A 21064-nucleotide genomic window follows, 5' to 3' on the forward strand; every position below is an offset into this window, starting at 1 on the left:
GGATACGAAAAAAAAAGTCAAACACAGTGCAATATATTTTGTCATATCGTAATTGACAAAAATGAAAGAAGTCATTGAAATTAAAGATGATGAATAAGAGAAAATGAATATTGCAAGAGAAAAAAAAATTTGTGGAATGAAGAAACATATTAAAAAGTTTGACGCCCTAGTTTCTACATTAAAAGAGGAAAGTGAAGACTTTCGTAATTTCTTTAAAAATCATGTACACTAAATTAAACAAAAAAAAAGGAAATTTTGCATCAGGGAGAATGTTGAAAATGATGTAAAAATTTAGGACGAGTGGTCAATATCTAATGTATTTATGAGTTATGGGTATTTCTCTCTCTATTATAGTGGGTGTTAGTGGGTAGCTTTTTTTTGGGGAGTTATCTAATCAAGTAGGTTTGTGGGTAGTTTGAATCGTGGTAGTTTCAAAACTGCTGTAAATGCCTATATATAGGCACCATGTAATGAGATAATTGTAAAATGTGGATATAACCCGTGAAATGAGATATGCATACAAAAAAAACCTTGTGTTTGTGATTATCTCTCTCCTAAAAAGAGTGCATACTTTTTAAAATTAATCAAATATTGTAGAAGCACCCACATATCTTTCCAAAAGATATAAACAATGGTATCAGCCCTTTCCAAAAAAATTCAACATGATATCAGAGCATATATAAAATTTCAATATGGTATTCGAGTGTATGTAAAATTTCAACAAAAATAAACATACATCCTTAGAAGGCATAGACTTTTTACCACCACTAGAGAATAAAATCAGAGCGACTAGACAAAAGGTTAAGATGTGAACTTACTCTTCCTTAGATCATCATGGCTAAAGGTCCAGGGACTCAATTAGTTATAGCAGAAAGATGAGAAGAAGGGACATCAGTTAAAGGTAGCCCTAAGCATTGTTTTACCTCTTTCTAACATCACCTATCTGATTGGAAAGCTCTAATAAAGCCTCAGTCAAAACTAAATTTTATGTGGGCAGTAGCCATATATGATATTGTGAAGATTCCCCTTACTTTGACAGTTCTTACGCAAGTTTTTGCTATCTGCCTGTGAATTTGGGCACACTTACAGGAACCCACTATGAGTTTAACTCAACGATCTACAAAAAAAAAACTCATTATGAAGTTTTATATAGCTGGAAAAATATGTGAAGCTATTAAAAGTCCGAAAAGTATTTTTGTCGCGAAATTTTTGTGTTGCATGTTGCGATTACAGTGACCTTGATACAGAACAAGATGCTGCTTATTTTTATTTTTTAGGCTGATTTTTATGGTTTTAAAGTTTTTTTAGAGAACTTGGAACTTTTTTGCATTGTTAAGATTTCAGGGGCCCTTTTATTAAGTTATAGTGCGCGTGGAATTATTATTTTATCAGGGGTAAAAGTGTCAACAAATTTTATTTAATCAGGAATAAAAATATCATTATAAATTTTATTTTAACCATTTAAATTGCAATTATGATTCTTAGGTATATGAAAGATCTTTTATTGTATAGGGGTTGCAATATAGTTTTTCACTGAGGGTTGAGTTTTGGGAGAATATTTTTGCATAACCATATCATAGCATAGCTATAAATGCCTCGCTTTTTGGGCTTCCTCTTTAATTTTTCAACCAGAAAGATTATTTAATTTTCTTTCCTGTGAATTTTTCTTTTCATTAGATGGTATCCAATCAGTTGTTTCTCCCGAATCGCCTAAAGATCCAATGCAACCATGCCTGATGGGAAGACGTGGTAGTTGTACCCAAGCTGGTGGAGTTGTACCAACATAAGAAGATAATGACAATCAGAAGAGGAGATTCAAGGAATTGGTGCGTTGTACCAACATAAGAAGATAATGACAATCAGAAGAGGAGATTCAAGGAATTGGTGCAACATATGGAGAGCAACACTAACCCTAAATGATGTTTTTCATGATATTAGCAGATCGGAGTCCTGTCACCACGATGGGTCAGGTTCAGCAGATAATTCACCTCACAACCAATGCAGAGGTAGTCTCACTTCTTGTGAGCAGAGTTTGGCCTATGGTCTTGAGGAGGCAGAAATCCCTACTTTCATATAGTTGTTTACAAAATCATCAGGTTGTAGATTCGGATTTGTCATCAATCTTTGAAAATGCTTAGAGAACGATACGAAGCGAGAACTCAACAATCAACAAGTTGTAAAATGGGAATCGTCACCTATTTTCGATAGAGAATGAGAAGGATATTTGGCTCAAGGAATCTAGGGTTTGTATAGAAAGACGGATTCCACAATCCCGGAACTATCTGCTTCTTAATTAGTGTAACAGAGTTACACTAGCCCAAGACTCGCAAGCAAATAGAAAGAAGAAAAAGAATAACCAATATGAGATGGAAAAAAACTTGCATTCAAGAAAAACATGGGGTCCATAAAAGCATTACAATCTTGACACCCAATAATAACCTTAACATATGTGACCCAAGGGTACACAAAGGCATTAAAATCTTGACACTCAAGATTAACCTTGATACATGTGATACAAGTTTCCCACTATAGACCTCTCTTTAAATAGAGGTTCTTACAACTATATTTACTACAAAAACTACTCATGTACAACAATTACAACCACCTAGAAGTTTCATAACTTCCTACTACACAAACTTATAACTACAACCACACCGCATCACTCATAATAAAATAACATAAAAATTAATATACTTTCTAGAAAATACACTTTAACAATTTTAACACTCCCTCTTAAACTGATTTTCTAGAAAGGAGCCATGCATATGCAATCATCTCATCATTTTCTGAAATTAAAAATACAGTCATTTAGCAGACCACCAAAGAGATTCTCAAATTCCACCAAGTATGGTTGCATAGCCCACCCTTGAATAGAGGCAACATTGGGATATACTCCCTTTTTAACCCATGAATGATAAGCCACTTCATTCATGCCTCCAAATAGGTTCTTCCGCATCGATGAGAGATCTCCAAACAAATATTCTAAATCTTAAGAAGAATTGGAAAATAGAAAAACTGCCTTGAGTTGAGTTCCCAACTCAACATTAAAACCATTTAATCTTCCACTCGAATCCATATTCAAAAAAACAATTGATCTTCTTTACTAAGGAAGTCAATACAAGATCACCACCACCGTTGTGGCTCTGATACCATATAGAGAAAGACGAATTCCACATCCCGGAACTATCCGCTTCTCAATTAGTATAACAATATTATACTAGCCCAAGACTCACAAGCAAATAGAAAAAAGAAGAAGAAAAACCAAGATGAGATAGAAGAAAAACTTGCATTCAAGAAAAACATGGGGCACACGAAGGCAGTACAATCTTGACACCCAAGATTAACTTTAACACATGTGACCTAGGGGTACACAAACGCATTACAATCTTGACACCCAATATTAACCTTAATACGTGCAACCCAATTTTTGCACCACACACCTCCCTTTAAATAGAAGTTTTTACAACCATATTTACTACAAAAACTGCTTATTTGCAACAACTACTAACCACCCAATAGTTTCATAACTTCCTACTACACAAACTTACAACTACAACCTCACTACTACATCACTCATAATAAAATAACATAAAAATTAATGTACATTCTAGAAAATACACTTTAACAATTTTAATAGAGTTTTTTGTGATGGCTGCTGAGTTGTCTGGTAAAGATAATTTTGACAAGTTTTCAAGTTCGATTAGGTTGATGTTGACGGTGAGAAAGAGATCTTCGGTTACCTCGTTTGTGTTTAAGTTGGTGAAAATTTTCAATTGGGCTCAAGTTCTTTAGCTTTAATCACGATTGTTTATTCGAACACCAAGGAGATTGTCAATCTATGGAGGGTGAGAATAGCTCAAAGTTAGAACTCTATGAACTGGAGAAAGAGAGAGATGACAGCTGAACTTCATGGAATTGCAAACTTCCTAGATTCTCTGATAATGAGTTTGAGATAGAGTTATTTACAAAGTGGTTCACAAAATTTCCCTTGAAATTGAGATTTAAGAGCTAGAGAAGTAATTTTGAGCACTGCACCTTCGGCTTGCGTTTTGCTCCTGTAATCGCTCATATTGGTACTCATTGGAAAGCTTAATTAGAATTCTAGTACATCGAAACTGAATCCATCAATTTCTCATACCTATTTTGCTTGAAAAATCTTCTAAAGGCCAAGAAATTGAGTTTGAAGTTCCTAATATGAGTTCAAAGATAACCAAATTCAATAAATTCATATTAATTTCCCCTATATATACCAAGATCCATCTCTTGTGGATTTCTTTCTACGGCAAATAATATTTGAGACAACAAAGAATTCACTTGAAATTAATGAGAAAATCCTTCCTAAACCAACCAAGGTAAACCTTACATAGTCCACCTCTGATTAAGACTTCTACTTGTTTATCTCCTTAAAACCCTTGGACTTTGTGTAACTGCCTAGGTGGTGTGTTAGGTTTGAAATACATTTAAATACATTTTAGTGGAGAAAAAATTTATATAGGTGCAAGACTCTAAACAATCAAATTAGGGCGCACTTCAAAATTTTCACCGGAAGAGATTGTTTTTTATGCCTAAATATCTTCAAATTGATTATCTCGACCTCAAGATGCAGAGGCATGAGAAAAAAAATGGATTTTAAGTTTCAAAAATAGTGCATCTTGTAATCCATTTTTGGACCGTAAAATTACAAGACTTTCAAGTTTTCATAGATCTGCTCGAACTACACTATTTTTTAAGCTTTAAAGTTTATAATTAGCTATGAAAATATACGTTAAGGTTATCATAAAGATTTCTAGTATGGAAACCACATTTCTCAACACCATTTGAAGGTGCAATTTACTTTGATTGTTTAGAGCCTCGGCTTTATACAAACCACACCCCTATTGATATTTCTCCTAACTATCATTAACTACAAATGTAATTGGAATTATAACTAATTTTCATGAATATTTTGTTGTATTTTTGTTTTGAAAAATGCATTATGTTATTTCAAAAAAAATATCATTTTTCTTCTATGGTGTTTAGGAAAGTATAAAGCCTTGAAAATGATATTTTTGTCTTACATGTAGAACAAGAAGTGATGGGTTATATATCTCACGTTGAAAATGTAGAAAAAGGAAACCTTGTTTAACTATATAGGCATCTTCTTGTGTTTTAAGGAGATAAAGTCTATACACACAAGGCGCATGCGTGATGGAGCAAGGGCACTTGATAGTGCACTTCTAACAAACTATAGACATGTGGCATGATGGCACACTTCCGACGGGCTTATAAACGTGGTGGGATGGCACACTTTTGACAGACTTATCGAAAAAGAAATTTTTATTGGTTCTACCTCATATTTTTTATGAAGAGAATGAATCTTTTTATCGATGGATCAAAACAAAATCGATCTAAATCTCATACATGAATGGTTTGGAAGATCCAAAAATAGTGGTATTTGCTAACAACAACATAATAGAGGCAGTCAATCAATATAGATTGATCAGAAATATGATTCAAATCCAATATAGCACCTGTGGATGCATAAGAAATGTATCGAAACGATTCTCTTTAATGAATAGTTCCAACCTCAACTTCAAATATAAAATTCAAAAGGATCAAATAAGAAATGATACTCTACCGTACGACTCCGGTATAGACATGTGGCGTGATGGCACACTTCTTACCGATTTATAAACATGTGGCGTGATGGGACAAGAGCGCTTGATTGTGGTAAAATTTTGTAGAGATGTGACGATATGGAGGCTCATGCTTCCTGATGGTGCACTTGCGGTGAGTTCCGGTGAATTGCGCCCCCTTTGGTAGACATGTGATGACATAGAGGTACATGCTTCCTCCTATTTGATGGTGCATTTCTGACAGACTATAGACGTCTGACGACATAGTGCAATAGAGTCGTCACGACATAGAGGCACATGCTTCCTCTGTTTTTTACTTTTTCTTTTTTTTTTTTTCTTCCTTATTTTTTGACAAGAGTATTTAACTTTATTGATTGAATGGTTCCATTACAAACACAACTATTAAAACACGAAACTATTAATGAATCAGACAGGGCTCCTTTCTTGGCCAAATCATCAACTATGGAATTTGCTTCCTCCTATTTTTTTAGCAAGTTTACACACCAAGTTTTCCTACTGTCATTTCCTCTCATTTGAAAAGAGGCAAATCATGCAGAGCGATTTAAAACCATTTAATTGTTTTTTTTGGGTGAGTTAACCCACTTAATTGTTACTCTTTATCATTGATGATACCATGGATTAATTCTCTTAAATTATTTATTTTTATGGGAATCCTAAAATCTTGGAGGAATTTATGTAACTTCCTCCCTTCCTAAAAAAATAATCACAATTTAATTTATAATGATGTTTTAGTGCCATAATTATAGACTTATTGATGTCGGCATAATTAGATATATTATTTTAAATAATTATTTACAATTGGTTCATCTCATTATTATTCATTTTAAGTTATTATGACATTATTAATTTTAATTTAATTATTTTGAATAATAAAAATTTTACAGTATTATTAATTAATTATGAAAATTATCCTAATATATTAGTTAATTAATTGTGATTATTTAATTAAAATTTTATAAATTTATCATTAAATAATAAAAAATATTGTAACCATTATATTTTTAAATTAATAACTGTCTTACTCATCATTAAAAATTATATGATTATAAATAAATTTTTCATTGCTAGAAGTTTTTAATTCAGAATTATGATAATACCATTCGTTATCATAGATATACATATTACCAATACTAGCATTACAATTGTGATATTGTAATGAATTTTATAAGAATAACAAAATAATTAGAATCCTAATTAAATATTATGGACATGTTATATCTAAGAAATTAAATGATTATATATTATCAGTGACTAAATTATCATTTCTAATGGAATATTAATATTGCTTATTTTTTATATGCAACTACAACAATAATATTTATTATTCAAATAAATTGTGTTCTTTTTTTTTATTTGGGTAAATCGGTGGGTAATAACCGTGTTCTAGAACAATAAAATGATGGTTTAGGGAACATGTGGAAAATTTTCATTATCTTTTTCAATACAACAAGGAAAATGGGACTTTCAAACTCCAACACGTCTTGGGTGTGCAATCATGGTAATGTTTTCGCGCTTGCAAACACAGAAAACTTGGAACATGAAGAAACTTCGCAAGATCAAAACATTTTAATTCCAATCATTTTCCAAAAGTTGATAGCATTTAGAAAGCTGGGAATATGTAAAAACTATTGCTGGTTGAAGCTGCATCTTAATATAGTCAAGATACAATTCTCTCTCTCTCATGCACAATAAAAGAAAGAATAGCAGATACATTGGATACCAACACCTGCCATTGTATCCAATCAATTGTATACTTATGTGTGCTAAGGGATTGATTTGCCCAAATGTCTACTAAATGAAAACCAAAAATGAATATCAAAGAAACAAAATTTGAGAAGTACATGGAGGGGAACTCAATTCCACTCCCGATCGCACCAAGATCGTTAAATTTTTATATTAAACTGGGGATGGAAGAGTTCTATGGACCTGTTGGCACCTTGTGTTTTTTACATCCACTATTGTTTGTTACAAAAGTTCCAAAGGAAAACTGAAATTTATAAGGATTTACATGCACCTTGTGAACTATAATGAGTAATTGCTATAACACAGTAATCCTCGTACTCTGGGTGTGGTTGCTGGAAAATGGGCCTTCATCCTCTCTCTCTCAATGCTTTTTGCTCCATCTTTGTGGTTTTCAGGCTCTGAGGATGCTCTAGCAAGATTTTCAAAGTCTGCCCCAAAGACCTTCTCTCTTCTCTTGTGAAATCGATCACCAGTGCTACTTATATAGGCAGCAGAATAGGCTGTTGAGAGCAGGAGTTCATTTGATTCAGTGAGACGCCTCCAACCATTTATATTCTGATCCAACAATGTAAAGGATATAGGCATACATCATATTGAAGTTTGTCTAGAACCATCCAAGAGAGATTTCATCTAAGAGATTTCATCTGAAAGATTTGAAATTTGAATAGAGTCTTCACCGTGGTATAGCAACTACTCCATACTAACTCCCGAGACTTTGTGCCACAGATTGCTTTCAAACATTTGGCTCATGATCCCAATCCTTTTCTAGAATGGTTGGGCACTCAACGAAGAGTATTCTGCGCAATTTTCATAGACTTTTATGGTGAAAATCGTCAAATATTAGAATCTGATTTCCACACGACTTTTAGGCGGAACAAGAAGAAGAACCCAAGCCATTGCAGCTCAGGTCTTTCAAAACGCAAGGGTTTATTGTCCCTGATCTTGAACTAGGATTATTATGAGTCCATCATACAACATGCCCATGCTATTTTGTTTAGAAAAACTGCAAGAGATAGAAGAATTATGCCTCCCTCGATCCTACACCACAATTGTCTGCTGCATATTCAGTAGATCCAAATATTTTGATTATTTTTTTATAGTTTATCCCTTCAAAGCCGTTAATCGACACCCAGCGGTCGACTCCAGTGTACTCTGATCCATATTAGACTCAGAATCACTGCAATTTCGGATTTATCACAGATACCAGATGGTTAAAAGAAGAAAAGCATGAGCTTTGAATTTTAGAGCGGTCCAAAGAGAGATGGGATATCTGACAGCAAAAATGCAAGAAATATGGTTTAATCCATATCTATGACTCTTTCACCATTATGTGCTTATCCATTTCAAATTGGAGCCAGCAATCATCAAACCCGAATCTCCACCATGGTTATATGGCTTATCAAAAAGATCACAGTAAATTATTGAAACACCAACAAATGTTGTACCAAATGCACAACACCAAGTTTCAACTCAATTTCAGCTGATTTAATAAGGTCTTTGCAATTTGGCCACAGCACTTCATCTTAAACCTTCTTATCACCGCGGTGAACTTGGAAATATCTTCAAACTACATCCATTCTATATGAAATTTGGACAGTAGGGTTTCGAGACTAACCACCCCAACAGGTTTGACACCAAAAGGAGTTGGTTTGATGGGGTTTCTGAGTGGACCACCACTCCAAGGCTATATGGCTATGAACAACCTGTGGTGAGTTCTATTTGGGTTCTTTAGAACGTCTTGATGACTCAAAAACCACCCAAATAGGAATACATGCATGCCTGTTAAACAATGTTAAGGGGCACAAGTCTGACAAAACAATGAATGCATGAAACCTTAATCAGTTAGAATGGATAACGTGCCCATGAATGGCTCTAATAACCATGAGGATCCATTTGAAACCCATTCTAAGACAACTAGAACAGTGAGTCTCCTCTCTTCCCCAAGGTCAAAACAGCAAGTTCCATTCGTCATCAATCCCAAAACTCAGTCAGTTCTATTTTCAGACCCTATGCCACAAAAGGTCATGCCACAACGTTGGAACAAATAACTGGTCTTCACTTGCTGTCAACTTCTGTTAGCAACTTCAACTAGATATTGTTCAAACAAGTCTCCTTAGCTATACTATACAAATCATAGTAAGGACATGTGGAGTTTGAAAGCATGTGGATTGATCATTTGGACTATGACAATATGATCAAGAATTCATGGAGCATTTAAGGATGAAAGGGCAAAGCATACCAACAGCAGACAACATTGGCAACTGCACTTAGAAAGCTCTGCCCGTTGAGGAACAGGTCTCAGTCTCAGACATGGATTCACAAATACAGATTCTTGTGGTGGAGACGGTAGGTCAGTTTGTCAGGTAGATAACCAGAAATCTTATGTTTTTTATTCTGGCAATAAGAGGACAACTTGCAGGTTAGATCAAGGATTTTCGGAGTTGTGGAACAGTTATCAATCAGAAATAAGCACAACTTATGAAGGAACCATGGATCTCAGAAGAATTGCCGCACTCATGAATCGAGTTCAACATTGCTAAGTGTATGAACTCATTAGATTGAAGCTAAAACTTGGAGGTCATAATCAAATTTGGTTGCTATCTTGCTATCCTAGAGTATCAAATTTTCAATATGATCAAATGTAGCATCAACCATTAAATTTAGCATTGAATCATCTCAGCAGAGGATTTCTCACAAGAAGGATTGACAAGTTGGTCATCGCTACAAATGTTGAGTCATTATGTCATCCAAAGGAGAAAACAAATTAATCATTTGTGCTCTGGTTGATTTCCTCTTCAAGTACACGAGAAATTATCAATCATTGGCCATATTGCATAGATGAGCTTTGTCAATGAAACGGTACTATCAGCTCTCACTCAACCAAGTACAATAAGGAAACCCACATTCACACTATTGCTAATTTCAATTTGAAGATGACTAGCAGCCTAGAAGTGGATCTGCTAGCAACTGGGAAACATATACCATCTCACTACATCATATTTATCAGGAATCCAGATCTATTTTCCCATTCTTGCCACCAAAATAACATTTGAATTAAAATGAAAAGAGAGATCGTTTGGGACCTAGAGAGGGAAAGCAGATCATCTAGTCCAATCACCTAGAAGTTAGTGAGGAAGCCGAAGGAAGGAAAGCATGGTGTTAGAACACAATAAATCAATATTGAAAGCTTCCTCAAGCAGGGTTGCAAACCAGATGAAATTCTGCAAAGAGCAATCTTTAGAAAAGCATTCTACTTGGAATCAAAGACCATCAGTTTCCAGGTTAGAAAACTCATATATCATAAGAAAACTACAAGTGATATTGGTGTCTATGATGGGGATCTCCATACAATTTTTTTGAGGGAAGATCTCCACTCAATTTTTGCATGACTATTGGATAAGACATCATTTCACATAAACCATCATAAAGCCTACAGCATATGTAAAAGATTCCACAAGCTCATATAATTCCAAACAATACTCAGGTGTCACAGGTCATATTTTAGTGGAGACTGCGCACTATCCTAAGGCGCCCTCCTTCTTTACTCTCCAAATTTGATTACTTTGGAGAGCTGAAGAAATAGTGGGTCTCTAGAAACTATTCTACTATGGAAGATTATTTTCTATGGTGTGCATAGCATCTAGTATAAAAGTACTGTCAAAGGCAGACGTATGTGAACTCCAAATTCATTCAAGAGACTTCCAATCCGCCATTTCTAAGGTTGGCATTCCATGACACTTCAAATTTGCATAGGCAAGAGATACCGCACTTTGACTCCTGCTCTAATCAGCAAACAAGTTTTTCCCAACATGCCCATAGTATTTCTTTAAACCATTTTGCCATCCAGTGTGATCAGCATCTGAGAGAAGGTATTCTATGAAAAGATAGAGGAGGCAAAAGTATTTCCTCTCAAGCACAAGATTGGATATAAACTAAGTATCCTCACAATAACATATTTCAGGCAGATTGTTAGGTCATCAAAATCCCATAGAATGGTATGACTTCTTTTCCTCTATTATGAATTCTTTACCACAATGGTTAGCTCAGATCCAAGAGGCAGGGAAACGAAACTGTGCACAACAGGTCAAACGTGATAGGTTCTCTCCAAACCACACCACAATCCTTTCTTTCCCCTTTAGTCGTCAACTCGAGCATCTATTCACAAATAGTTCCAAACAGTTGCTCCCTTTGTATAACATTTGACTGAGAAAAGTTATTTTCTATCAGAATGCTTACATGAACGAGTAATCCTCTGGAGCCAAATTAAATCATGTGAGCAAGCCGGTTACACGTTGGATAAGCTCCTCCTTTTTCCCTCCCACCTTAGCCTTCTTTGTGGTCAAGAACATTTTCAGCTCTGGAATAGTGAGGGATCCCAGCTTGCCTTTGGCAGCATAGTCCATAACCTAGCAGAATCATAGCAAGAAGCCACTCTATAAACATTCATGAGAGCAAACACCTAACCATGATGACATTGATATGAGGAATCAAGATTACCTTATCAATGACTTCAGCAGACTCTGCATGTTGTTTGGCTCGTTTATTAGTTTTATTAGGCTCCTCATTCTCACCACTGTGAAATGACATTTAAAGAGAAAACATCAATCTTCATTGAAAATGGTGGCTACAATTTAACTAGATTATGATCATTTATTAGAGAAAACTTATCTTAGGTTGAATTTTTGAAGGTTTTTCTCCTTGAGTCTCCACCTTTGACACTTCACCTTCTGGAAAATCTGCAGTTCCTGGAACATAGTTAAAAAAACAACAAACACATAGAAGTGTCAGAAGAATCATATTTGACTCCCTCAATGGACAAAGGTAGTTTCTTCTACCGGACAGTTTAATTACCATGAAATCCATTGACAGGATTAATTTGTTTAGCTTTCCACTCCCTTGGAGCTTTAGAAATCTGCAGCCAGTATGCAAGCCAATATTCTTTGATTAATAATCAAGAAAGATCATGAACTTGTGGCCTTCAAATTCATAATGTTGACAGGAGTACTCTTATTTGAATCAAGTGACACCTTTCATTCCATTATTTTCCATAAATATTTAGCCTAACTGTAGTTCCAGGAAATTTGAATTGGTTCTCAGCTAGTCTTTTGTTTTGGCTGGAGAGGGGGGGGGAGGGGGCGAGGGGGCGGAGCAGGGCTGGTGGGGATGTTGTTGGGGTTGGGGTCAGGATCAGTGGGGAAGGGGTCCCCCACCAGTGGAAAGAATGGAATTTAAGATGTCATATTATGGCACTCCACCACCCTGACCACCGATGTCTTGAGCCCATTCCCGGTTCTCTGCTAACCCTTTTTAAGAATTCAATGGTATCTGAAATTTTTATGAATATCTTAGTTAAGGGAAAAACCATGAAACAGCTTGTTTCACTCAAAATACAAATGAAGTAATGTGATTGAGCACCAATTTTACTCACGTCAGCAGATGAAATTTCCAAGGAACCATGCCTCTGTTTCGTGTTGCTGCCTTTGCATGCAGACTCTGGGTTCATTTAGAGCCTTAAGCATCAGAAAATTCTCATTTATCTTAAAAGTGCATCTGAGAGGGAAAATCAAAGGAATGAAAACCAATAGCATATTTTACTTGTAAGAGACTTACTCTTCGAGAGGGCCTGTCTTTCAGTTTTGGAAACTGTGAGTCTGTCATTTGTCGCAGCCTGATCAGGAATGATCCTTTCCACCTGTTTTTCTGCAGTAGCTTGATATCAATGTAATGCATGAGAATTCTAGATAAATAAGGTCCTCAGATAACCAAATATCTCTCCCTCCAGGAAAGAAGCTACTCCAAAACCATGACAAAGAAGAAATAAATTGCACAGAATATGGTAAAGCCAGACAAGGCATGGACGAGACTAGAACAAGCTAAGCCAATACTCACCAGCTATTTGGGACAGCCGATTCTTGTGATCTGCATAAAAAATTATAGAACTCGTTCATTTACTCATTACAACTAATGAAGCATGAATTAAGGGTAAATACTTGGCCTTAAAACCAGCATTCCCACCCATAAAAAGAAGCAAAACTTAACAGAATCCATTTGCTCCAGAAAGGTGGATACCTGCTTGGGGACTCCCTTTCTTGGGTGCTCGGCGCATAAAATGTGGTCGAAATTTAGATGTTATGTTAGCAGAGACAAAATTCTCCTTGCACACAGAAGTATCTTTTGTGACACCAATCGTTGGAGTTGTGACGCTGCATTTCAACCGATTAGGTTCCGGATCATCACGACCAAATTTATGACATTGCTCTGGTTTCGGCATTCGAAAATCTGATAACCATAGCTAAGGTCCTCTGTAAAGGTGAACATTGTGAAGATTGAAGAAGTGACTACATCCAATGCAATTAAATGATACCATGAGTTTCCAAGAGGCCTTCTACTGAAGAGGTCTTGCATGTAAGACTAATATCCCAATGAGCTTCTTGATTTTCATATGCAAAATAAATGGGAAGGATATCCTTTGCTCTGGTCCATGAGCGGCATTCTGGTACTATACCAAATCTAACGAGTCCCTGTATACAAGAGCAAAGTTAATCTAAATCTCTCAAGTAAATTAGGGAGCACCCTTATAGAATTCTTTCATGATATCAAGAGTGATATGTATTTGACAACCAAAGGAAGTGGCTATCAGAAATATTTTCTTAAGTTTCCTTTCTCTTTCTTTGTTGTTTGCCAGCTCAAAAGTGCAAAAGAATCAAGAAGTGTCTGAGAAAATAAATGGTGCAGTGTGAGAAGGGGATGTGAGCAAAAAGACACGACAAAAGCATATTAAAATTATCAACCACCTTGTGTTGTGGAACGATTTGAGGAAAAAAAATGTAAGTGAAATTTTGGGACACTTAAAATTTCTACAATGGATGGTGAGATTTACTGAATAACCTTAAAAAAATTTAGAGCAACTTTGAACGCTTTAGAGTCCATCCAAATAGTCCAATAAAGGAATCTTGATGAGACAGTCTTGGGGAGCTCTCCAAGTGAATTGTTAAGACCTCTAATACTTACTGGCCTAGATATAAAGTTTCTAGTACTTACGATGTAGTAATGGATACAGCGATATGGAGTACTTACTGTGCGAGACATCAAGTCTTCACTCCATACTTGAATTAGTGTTAGTCTCATCCACCATGCATGTGGGTAAGGGGTACCTCAATCATTCAGGAAGATTGTTGTGTCCAATGTCATTCACTTAAAATAGAGGTAATAATAATCGGTGTCAAAAATATAGAATAATCGCCTAACATGGTATAAGAACCCTATATGGATCCAGGGTGCCTTGAATTTTTAATCAAAAATTGATATAATAAATTTTTGCTGTGTACAGAGAAGTCTGAGTGTACCAGAAACAGTTCATCAGACGCAAAGAACATGTATGAGATCTGTTGTGTTCATGAAAACTCGAAAGCATAGGAATATAATTTCAGGGGTCCAAAGATCCAGTTGGTCCAGACATGTAGCCATCAATCAACACCAGCAATTCACAGAGTGAGTGAATATTTTTCAATCATTGCAGAATTTGCTGTAGCATATATTTCAAGACTTACAAGTTAAGAGGAAAGTGGCAAATCGGAGTATAGAAAGGAAATGGGGCTAAGATACTTGTGTACATGGGAGTGATTCCAGGATCTTAGCTGAACCTAATGATGCATCAGATCCCTTTTATTGTAGTTTATTGCTCTTTCTCCTATATTGCTAGAAAATGTTTCTAAGGCAAAACAAAAATAAAGAAGATAAATGTTAATATTTACAGATGCTATGTAAGCATTCCAAATTGTATACCTTAATTTTGAGTTGCCCTCCTCCAAAAAAATCCCACGCTGCATCATCGAAAGCAAAAGGAGATTCATAAACTACATACTCACAGCCAAGTTTAAAACCATATCTTGGAGAGATTGACGAGAAGAATAGTAAATAAATGAATGAATTGATCACTCGAAAAAATAAAACAGAATTCTAAGCCCTTATGTTATAAAATACTATAGGAAACAATCAAGTAAGTAAATTCTCATGACTGACCTTCAAGAGCCATTCCAAATAACTGCAATGCATGGATGGCGATCGATGTCCTCTTGGTTTGAGGAACTGGAATTAACCCTGATCCTTGCAGAACTAAGGCAGAGGGGAACCTAATACAAATTCATGAGAGAATATGACAAATGAGATGAAAAGCATTGGGATAGTTATATGCCAAGTACATCAAACAAACAACATCTCAACCCCAGTCCTCAGGGCTCAGTATCACTACATGAAGAAGAGGTAAAGATATGGTGATCTATGAAAAGAAAGTGACCACTTATTATCTAGGTGAGCTCCATCAATAAACTGCACTTTGATGAAGAAGTGGCTCATAGGTAATTCCAAACCGTACTGCAAGGTTGACAAGATCATGTCACGCAGTAATTGTTTATATATAGAAAACCAAAAAAGCACAAGTGTTTAATAACAAGGAAATCAGTACCTTATCAGACCAAAGGTGCTTCATTTCTTGAAGGCCCTTCCAAACTGGCAAAAATTTACTAAGCCCTAATAATTAAAACCAACAATTATTCTGACATTCATATTTAATATCCAATAAATATAGTGTACTAGTAACCGGAGATGAATAATATTGCACCTATAACATGGCCTCCAAGCAATGAGGGAAGTATAGAGCACGATGTCATGGAGGAGTTGTCAATAGCAACTTCGTCCCCAGATTCAAATTTATACTTTCTTTCGGTGGATATGATGTTCAAAACCTGATAAACAATATATATTTTTGTAAAGTAAAATAAATACACAAATGTGAAACAATCCCTAATTTGGATTTCAATCAGATTTTAGATTACCTTATGTCGACTAAATCGAAGCACATCTGGGGAAACTAGGAAGACCAAGGTATCATCTGCCTCTATTTGTACAGACTGCAATACCAAATGAGAATATTAACCAAACAAAGAAACCCTCTAGGGATGACCAATTTACCTGGGTAAGATGGTTAAAGCTACAACCCGCAAGCTCAAAACAGAAGATATGGTTACAAAGAAAAAAAAACTAAAATGCAAATGGGTTATTACAAAATAAAATGGAGTCAGCATTCACCATTAGTGTATGGTTACTAAGGCAAACCCTTTGAAAACAACAATGAATCTGCTGAATATAACATGATTTTAAAAACTAAGTAAATGCATCACTTTGAAAAAAATTAGACATGAACAATAAGAAATTTTGATCCTATGTTATGAAGATAGCGTAATTCAGAGAAATTTCTGATAGACTGATACTCTGCCCATTTTCAGATTAAACTGAAAACAGAAACAAGATTAACCCCCTATACTATACAAACAATAAATATTATCCTCTTCAGAAACACACAAGAAACGGAAAATATGGCTATAGTCCATGGGAAAAAAAAACAAAGCACATAGATACAAATAAATGCAAGAAATATAAATGCAATTCATCCATGATTTTCCCCAATTCACATCAAAAAAAAATTTGAGAAATGTTTTACCAGATGAAGGGCAGGAAGGGGAGTTTCTCCCTCAATGCAAGAGATTTTCGAGTCAACAACAATGTTATCACCAAGACAGGTCCAGTTTCTCTCAAGCAAAGCGGATTTCAAGCCACACTCTACAGCTTTTGCAATCAGTGAGCTCGACTCCACCTCTTCCTCCACCTTCACCTCCACCTTCATATTCACGAAATGATCCATATGTTCCACAGAAACACCAAATATAATGAAACACACCTCCACAATTGACTTGATAACTTTTAAATCACTCATAAAAAAATCAGAACAGGGGAGTTAAGGAGGAGGGAAATGGTGAAAAAATTACATCATCTACATTTAGGGTTTCTGTGATTTCCTTTACAGCTATCTCAACGGCTTCGATCTGAGAATTCTAATAAAAGATGGAGCGTAATTGAAGATGAGTTAGTAATGGAAAAATAGAAAAATAGGAGATGATAAAAAAAAGAAATTAGCGGAAAATTAAGCATACTCGATAGATGATGAAGATATTGGAGACTTGCACGAAGCAAGCGATGGACAAGTTTCGGGAGAGTTTCCAGGACAGGGATTCAAGCTTTGTTGAAAGAGAGGGAGGGAAAGGAAATGGGTGAGAGACAGAGAGTTGCAGTATTTTGAGAGAAGAACGAAGGTTGAAAGGAGGGACGGCCCTCAAGAGAAGTTTGTTCCTGAACATTGCCATCTCTCTCTACTCAAACTCTGCAATCCTTCAATGGAAAACTTCAAAAAGCGCGCGGGAAGTGGGGAGTATGAAGAGCCCGCACGTTGGCGCACCAAATTACCGGGGAAAAGTAAAGGAAGTGTCACCAAACCTCATAAATTGTTTGGCTTAGAAAATTGTTTAAGGAAAATGGTCTGACAGGGAAGCAGCCCCTATCAAAATAAGTGTGGCCTGCCCTCATAAATCATCAAAAATAGAATTCTCCTTTTTCTTTTTTCTTTTTTTTTCTTTTTTTTTTTTTTTTTTGGGGAGGGGAGTGTTGAAAAACCTTCACATCTATCGTCTCGGCTTTGAATATTATGGTTGTAAAGAAAAATTATGATTTCAAACTCTAAAACCATCCATTTCGCACTAAAAATAAGTGTTTATAGACCCGCAAGATCTGTATATTTTTTAATTTTAAATTTTATTGTTGGCGTTAAAAATTGATTTTAGAATCGTCATGAAGATTTTCGTTGCGGAAAGTGTTTGGGATGAAGTTTTCATAGAGGGTAGACTTTATAGAAACTTCATCCATTGTTTAAAGGGAAAAGCTTATATAGAGCCAAGGCTCTAAACAATCAAATTAGAGCCTACCTCCAAAACTTCACTAAAAGAGGTTGTTTTGATGTCTAAATATCCTCAAATTGATCATCTCGACATCAAGATGCATGGACATGAGAAAAAAAAATGGATTTCAAGTTTGGAAATAGTGTATTTTGTAACGCATTATTGGACCGTCATTTTTCAAGATTTTCCAATTTTTATAGATAGGTCAATCTACACTATTTTTTAAGCTTTAAACTTTATAAATAAAGATAAAAAAATATTTTAAAGCTATCACAAGATTTCTAGTATTGAAACCACATTTCTTAACACTATTTGAAAGTAGGTTCTAATTTGTTTTTTTAGAGCCTAAGCTCTATACAAACCGCACCTTTATTTAAACCATGTGCAACACACTTCGTGCACATGACCCATGTAAAATTCACGTGTAGAAATGACATCGTGTATATGGAGTGCACGTGTGACCCCACATAAAATTCATGTATAGAAATGACATCGTGTATATGGAGTGCACGTGTGACCCCACATAAAATTCATGTATAGAAATGACATCTTTTATATGGAGCAATGCACCTAGTAGGACATACAATGGGCTTGGGCCGCAAAATGTGGCTCGAGGACCAGGCTACCACGGCTCGAGTACAAGGCCAGGCTTGGGCCTGGGGTAGGGCTGTAATGGGATTTGAAAGTAGTTAGAGATACCTTCTACACATTATTCAGTGCTCATTAATGAAAAATCATGCGGGTATTTCAGGGTGACTAGAGGATTGCAACAAGGGGTCCCCTCTCAACTTCCCTCTGCACTCTGTTTGTAGAATCGTTTAGTTTGATGCTTTTAGATGCAAGTAACAGTGGTCTCTTATTGGGGCTATCTCCTTCCAACAATGGCCCCTTGTATATCTTACTTACAGGGTGCACATGACTGTGCTCCTTGTAGAAACTTCACAAAATCAAGTTCAAAGTTTGTGGCCCATTCTTAAGTGTTACAAGCTTATCTCAGGAGCAAAAGTAATCATGGGTAAGATTAGATTAATGAGCATTAACGGACATAGGAATAGGTTCATGGTCAAGCCAAGTGGACGAATGCATTGTTGACTAAGGGGCCTTTTGGGTATTTGAAAATCTATTACAGAAAACATATTACAAGCAAATATGAGATTTATTAAAAATGAAAATAAATTACATAAGATTTTCCTAAAATATGTGAAATCGGAAAATGGAAATAAATTACTCAAGATTTCCCCAAGTGAAATCTATTACAAGTAGATTGTGAAATCGATTAGGCAAGTAATCGTGTCTTACCCAAAAAAAATTCTCTCCCCTGCTATTTTCACTTTTACATCCATACTCCTTCTCTCCTTAGCACATCCATTTTTCAGAAAATGTTTAGGCATTTCGGTAGGCTGCCTCGCTTTTTATGGGATCCAATAATTGAAAGATTCCAAAAAAGCTAGACGTACGGAGATACAATATTATGGGCCTTCCAAAAAAAGATGGACATTTGGGTATCTAGAAACTAGGAGTTATGAATGAGTCTGTATTTACCAAATGGTGGTTGAGGCTGAGTCGAGACTCGTATGGAGACAGGTGATACTAGACAAATGTGGAATTGATGAGAAGGTTTCTAACAAATAAACTCCCTTTGTGGGACTTAACACCAATGGTTTGGAAAGGCATTAACTCTATTAGAGAATTATTCTCATCATATAATAGGGGCTAGGACGAGATTTTGGTCCAGTAAATGGATTAGGGAGTATCAGTAAGAATCAAATTTCTTGACCTTTATAAGTCCACAACTCAGAAAACCAATTTTCTTAATGAGTTTGTCATTGTAGATGCAAACCAGGTTCCATGAGATGTAGGCTTTATTTATGTTAGAAGAGTTGATTTTTGTCATTGATCAACAATTTTCAACCATCTGCTATACAAGTTCTTTTACAACCCCAAAAAATAAGATAAAACGGTGTCAGAACTAACTCCTGGAGGGGAATTTGCTGTTAACCCTCTTTATGCTCAAATTCGCAGGCATAGGTTTCAACAAAGCAGCATGGCAATAGCCAAAGTATGGTCTTTGATAGTGCCTATTAGGGTGAGAGCTTTCATGCGGTTGTTGGTTCAGGACAGAACACATTTGATGAAACAATTGAAAAAGGGTGAAATGGTGGAAATGGTACTCACTAATATTTCTTTGTTATGTAAAGTGGATGGCGAGACCAACAATGATATGTTCCTGCACTATCCTTTTTCAGAAGAATCTGGGAGTGGGTCATGGATAGATCACAGTGGAACTGGGTTATCCCTGATACTTTGGATCATTTTTTTGAGTCGAGTTTTTCCCCTTCTTTTTATTGCGAGGGCATTGCTCTCTCGAGAATTATCATAGCATCTCTGTGCTGGAATTTGTGGAGAGAGAAGAACTTTATAGCATTTGAAAGTAAGACAAGGAAGAGTATCTCCTTTACCCCATTCATCCTCAATACCATTTGGGCCCAAGCCCAAACCGCCTTTAAAGATGCAGGAAACGTTTCTATACTTCCATTATGGCCATCCAATTTAGATCAAGCAAGTCACGTATATGCTTTCCCTCCCATCCAGCAGTCCAATTTGGATCAAGAGAGTCGCATACCATTTGATTTAGATTTGACGCCTCTGAGCATTTTATTTTTCGTTTTTTTTACAAATTGTATAGATATGAAATTTGGTACGTATCATTTTCTCAATGGGTTGCACTTGCAAGAAATATTTTAAAAAAATTTTATTAAAATATAATGACCAAAATACCCCTTAAAGCTTTCAAGAGTATTTTTGTCATTTTATTATTATTATTATTATTATTTACAAGTGCGTGTTTAAGAAAGGAGTGGACATCCAAAATTTGGTGCCAAAATAATATTTAGAAAA

At 35.7% G+C, this 21064-nt stretch overlaps 1 protein-coding gene across 10 annotated transcripts; it reads right to left on the reverse strand.

Moving 5' to 3' along the window:
• Nucleotides 1–7508: 7508 nt before the first annotated feature.
• Nucleotides 7509–17924, reverse strand: LOC148782573 (uncharacterized). Of its 10 annotated transcripts, none has more exons than XM_088865592.1 (19): nucleotides 17369–17924; nucleotides 17204–17269; nucleotides 16879–17055; nucleotides 16214–16288; nucleotides 16000–16123; nucleotides 15844–15908; nucleotides 15676–15752; nucleotides 15402–15511; nucleotides 15165–15202; nucleotides 13744–13900; nucleotides 13449–13658; nucleotides 13269–13298; nucleotides 12990–13079; nucleotides 12808–12872; nucleotides 12231–12291; nucleotides 12047–12124; nucleotides 11877–11953; nucleotides 11616–11785; nucleotides 7509–7879 (listed from the first exon to the last, which is right to left on the reverse strand). In XM_088865592.1, exons 1-18 carry the CDS (start codon nucleotides 17576–17578, stop codon nucleotides 11648–11650), a joined length of 1848 nt encoding a protein of 615 aa, XP_088721718.1. In that variant the 5' UTR covers nucleotides 17579–17924; the 3' UTR covers nucleotides 7509–7879; nucleotides 11616–11647. The 10 variants fall into 10 exon arrangements, 6 of the variants coding, with proteins under 6 accessions (XP_088721718.1, XP_088721717.1, XP_088721719.1 ...); XM_088865591.1 differs by having other exon boundaries at nucleotides 12990–13088; XM_088865593.1 differs by lacking the exon at nucleotides 15676–15752 and having other exon boundaries at nucleotides 12990–13088; nucleotides 17369–17713.
• Nucleotides 17925–21064: the final 3140 nt, after the last annotated feature.

The sequence above is a fragment of the Amborella trichopoda genome, chromosome 4 (genome assembly GCF_054954075.1).
Source record: "Amborella trichopoda isolate Santa Cruz 75 chromosome 4, AtrichopodaSantaCruz75HAP2 v2.0, whole genome shotgun sequence".
NCBI classification, from domain to species: domain Eukaryota; kingdom Viridiplantae; phylum Streptophyta; class Magnoliopsida; order Amborellales; family Amborellaceae; genus Amborella; species Amborella trichopoda.

Bases quoted from the DNA above. Each gene is read 5' to 3' on its own strand.
- LOC148782573 (XM_088865591.1), bottom strand. From the start codon at position 17,578: ATGGCAATGTTCAGGAACAAACTTCTCTTGAGGGCCGTCCCTCCTTTC. The intron at 15,512-15,675 runs GTCACTTTCTTT...AATTTGTATTAG, and splicing joins GCTCACCTAGATAATAAGTG to GTTCCCCTCTGCCTTAGTTC. The intron at 15,203-15,401 runs GTCAGTCATGAG...TCGATGATGCAG, and splicing joins ATTTGGAATGGCTCTTGAAG to CGTGGGATTTTTTTGGAGGA.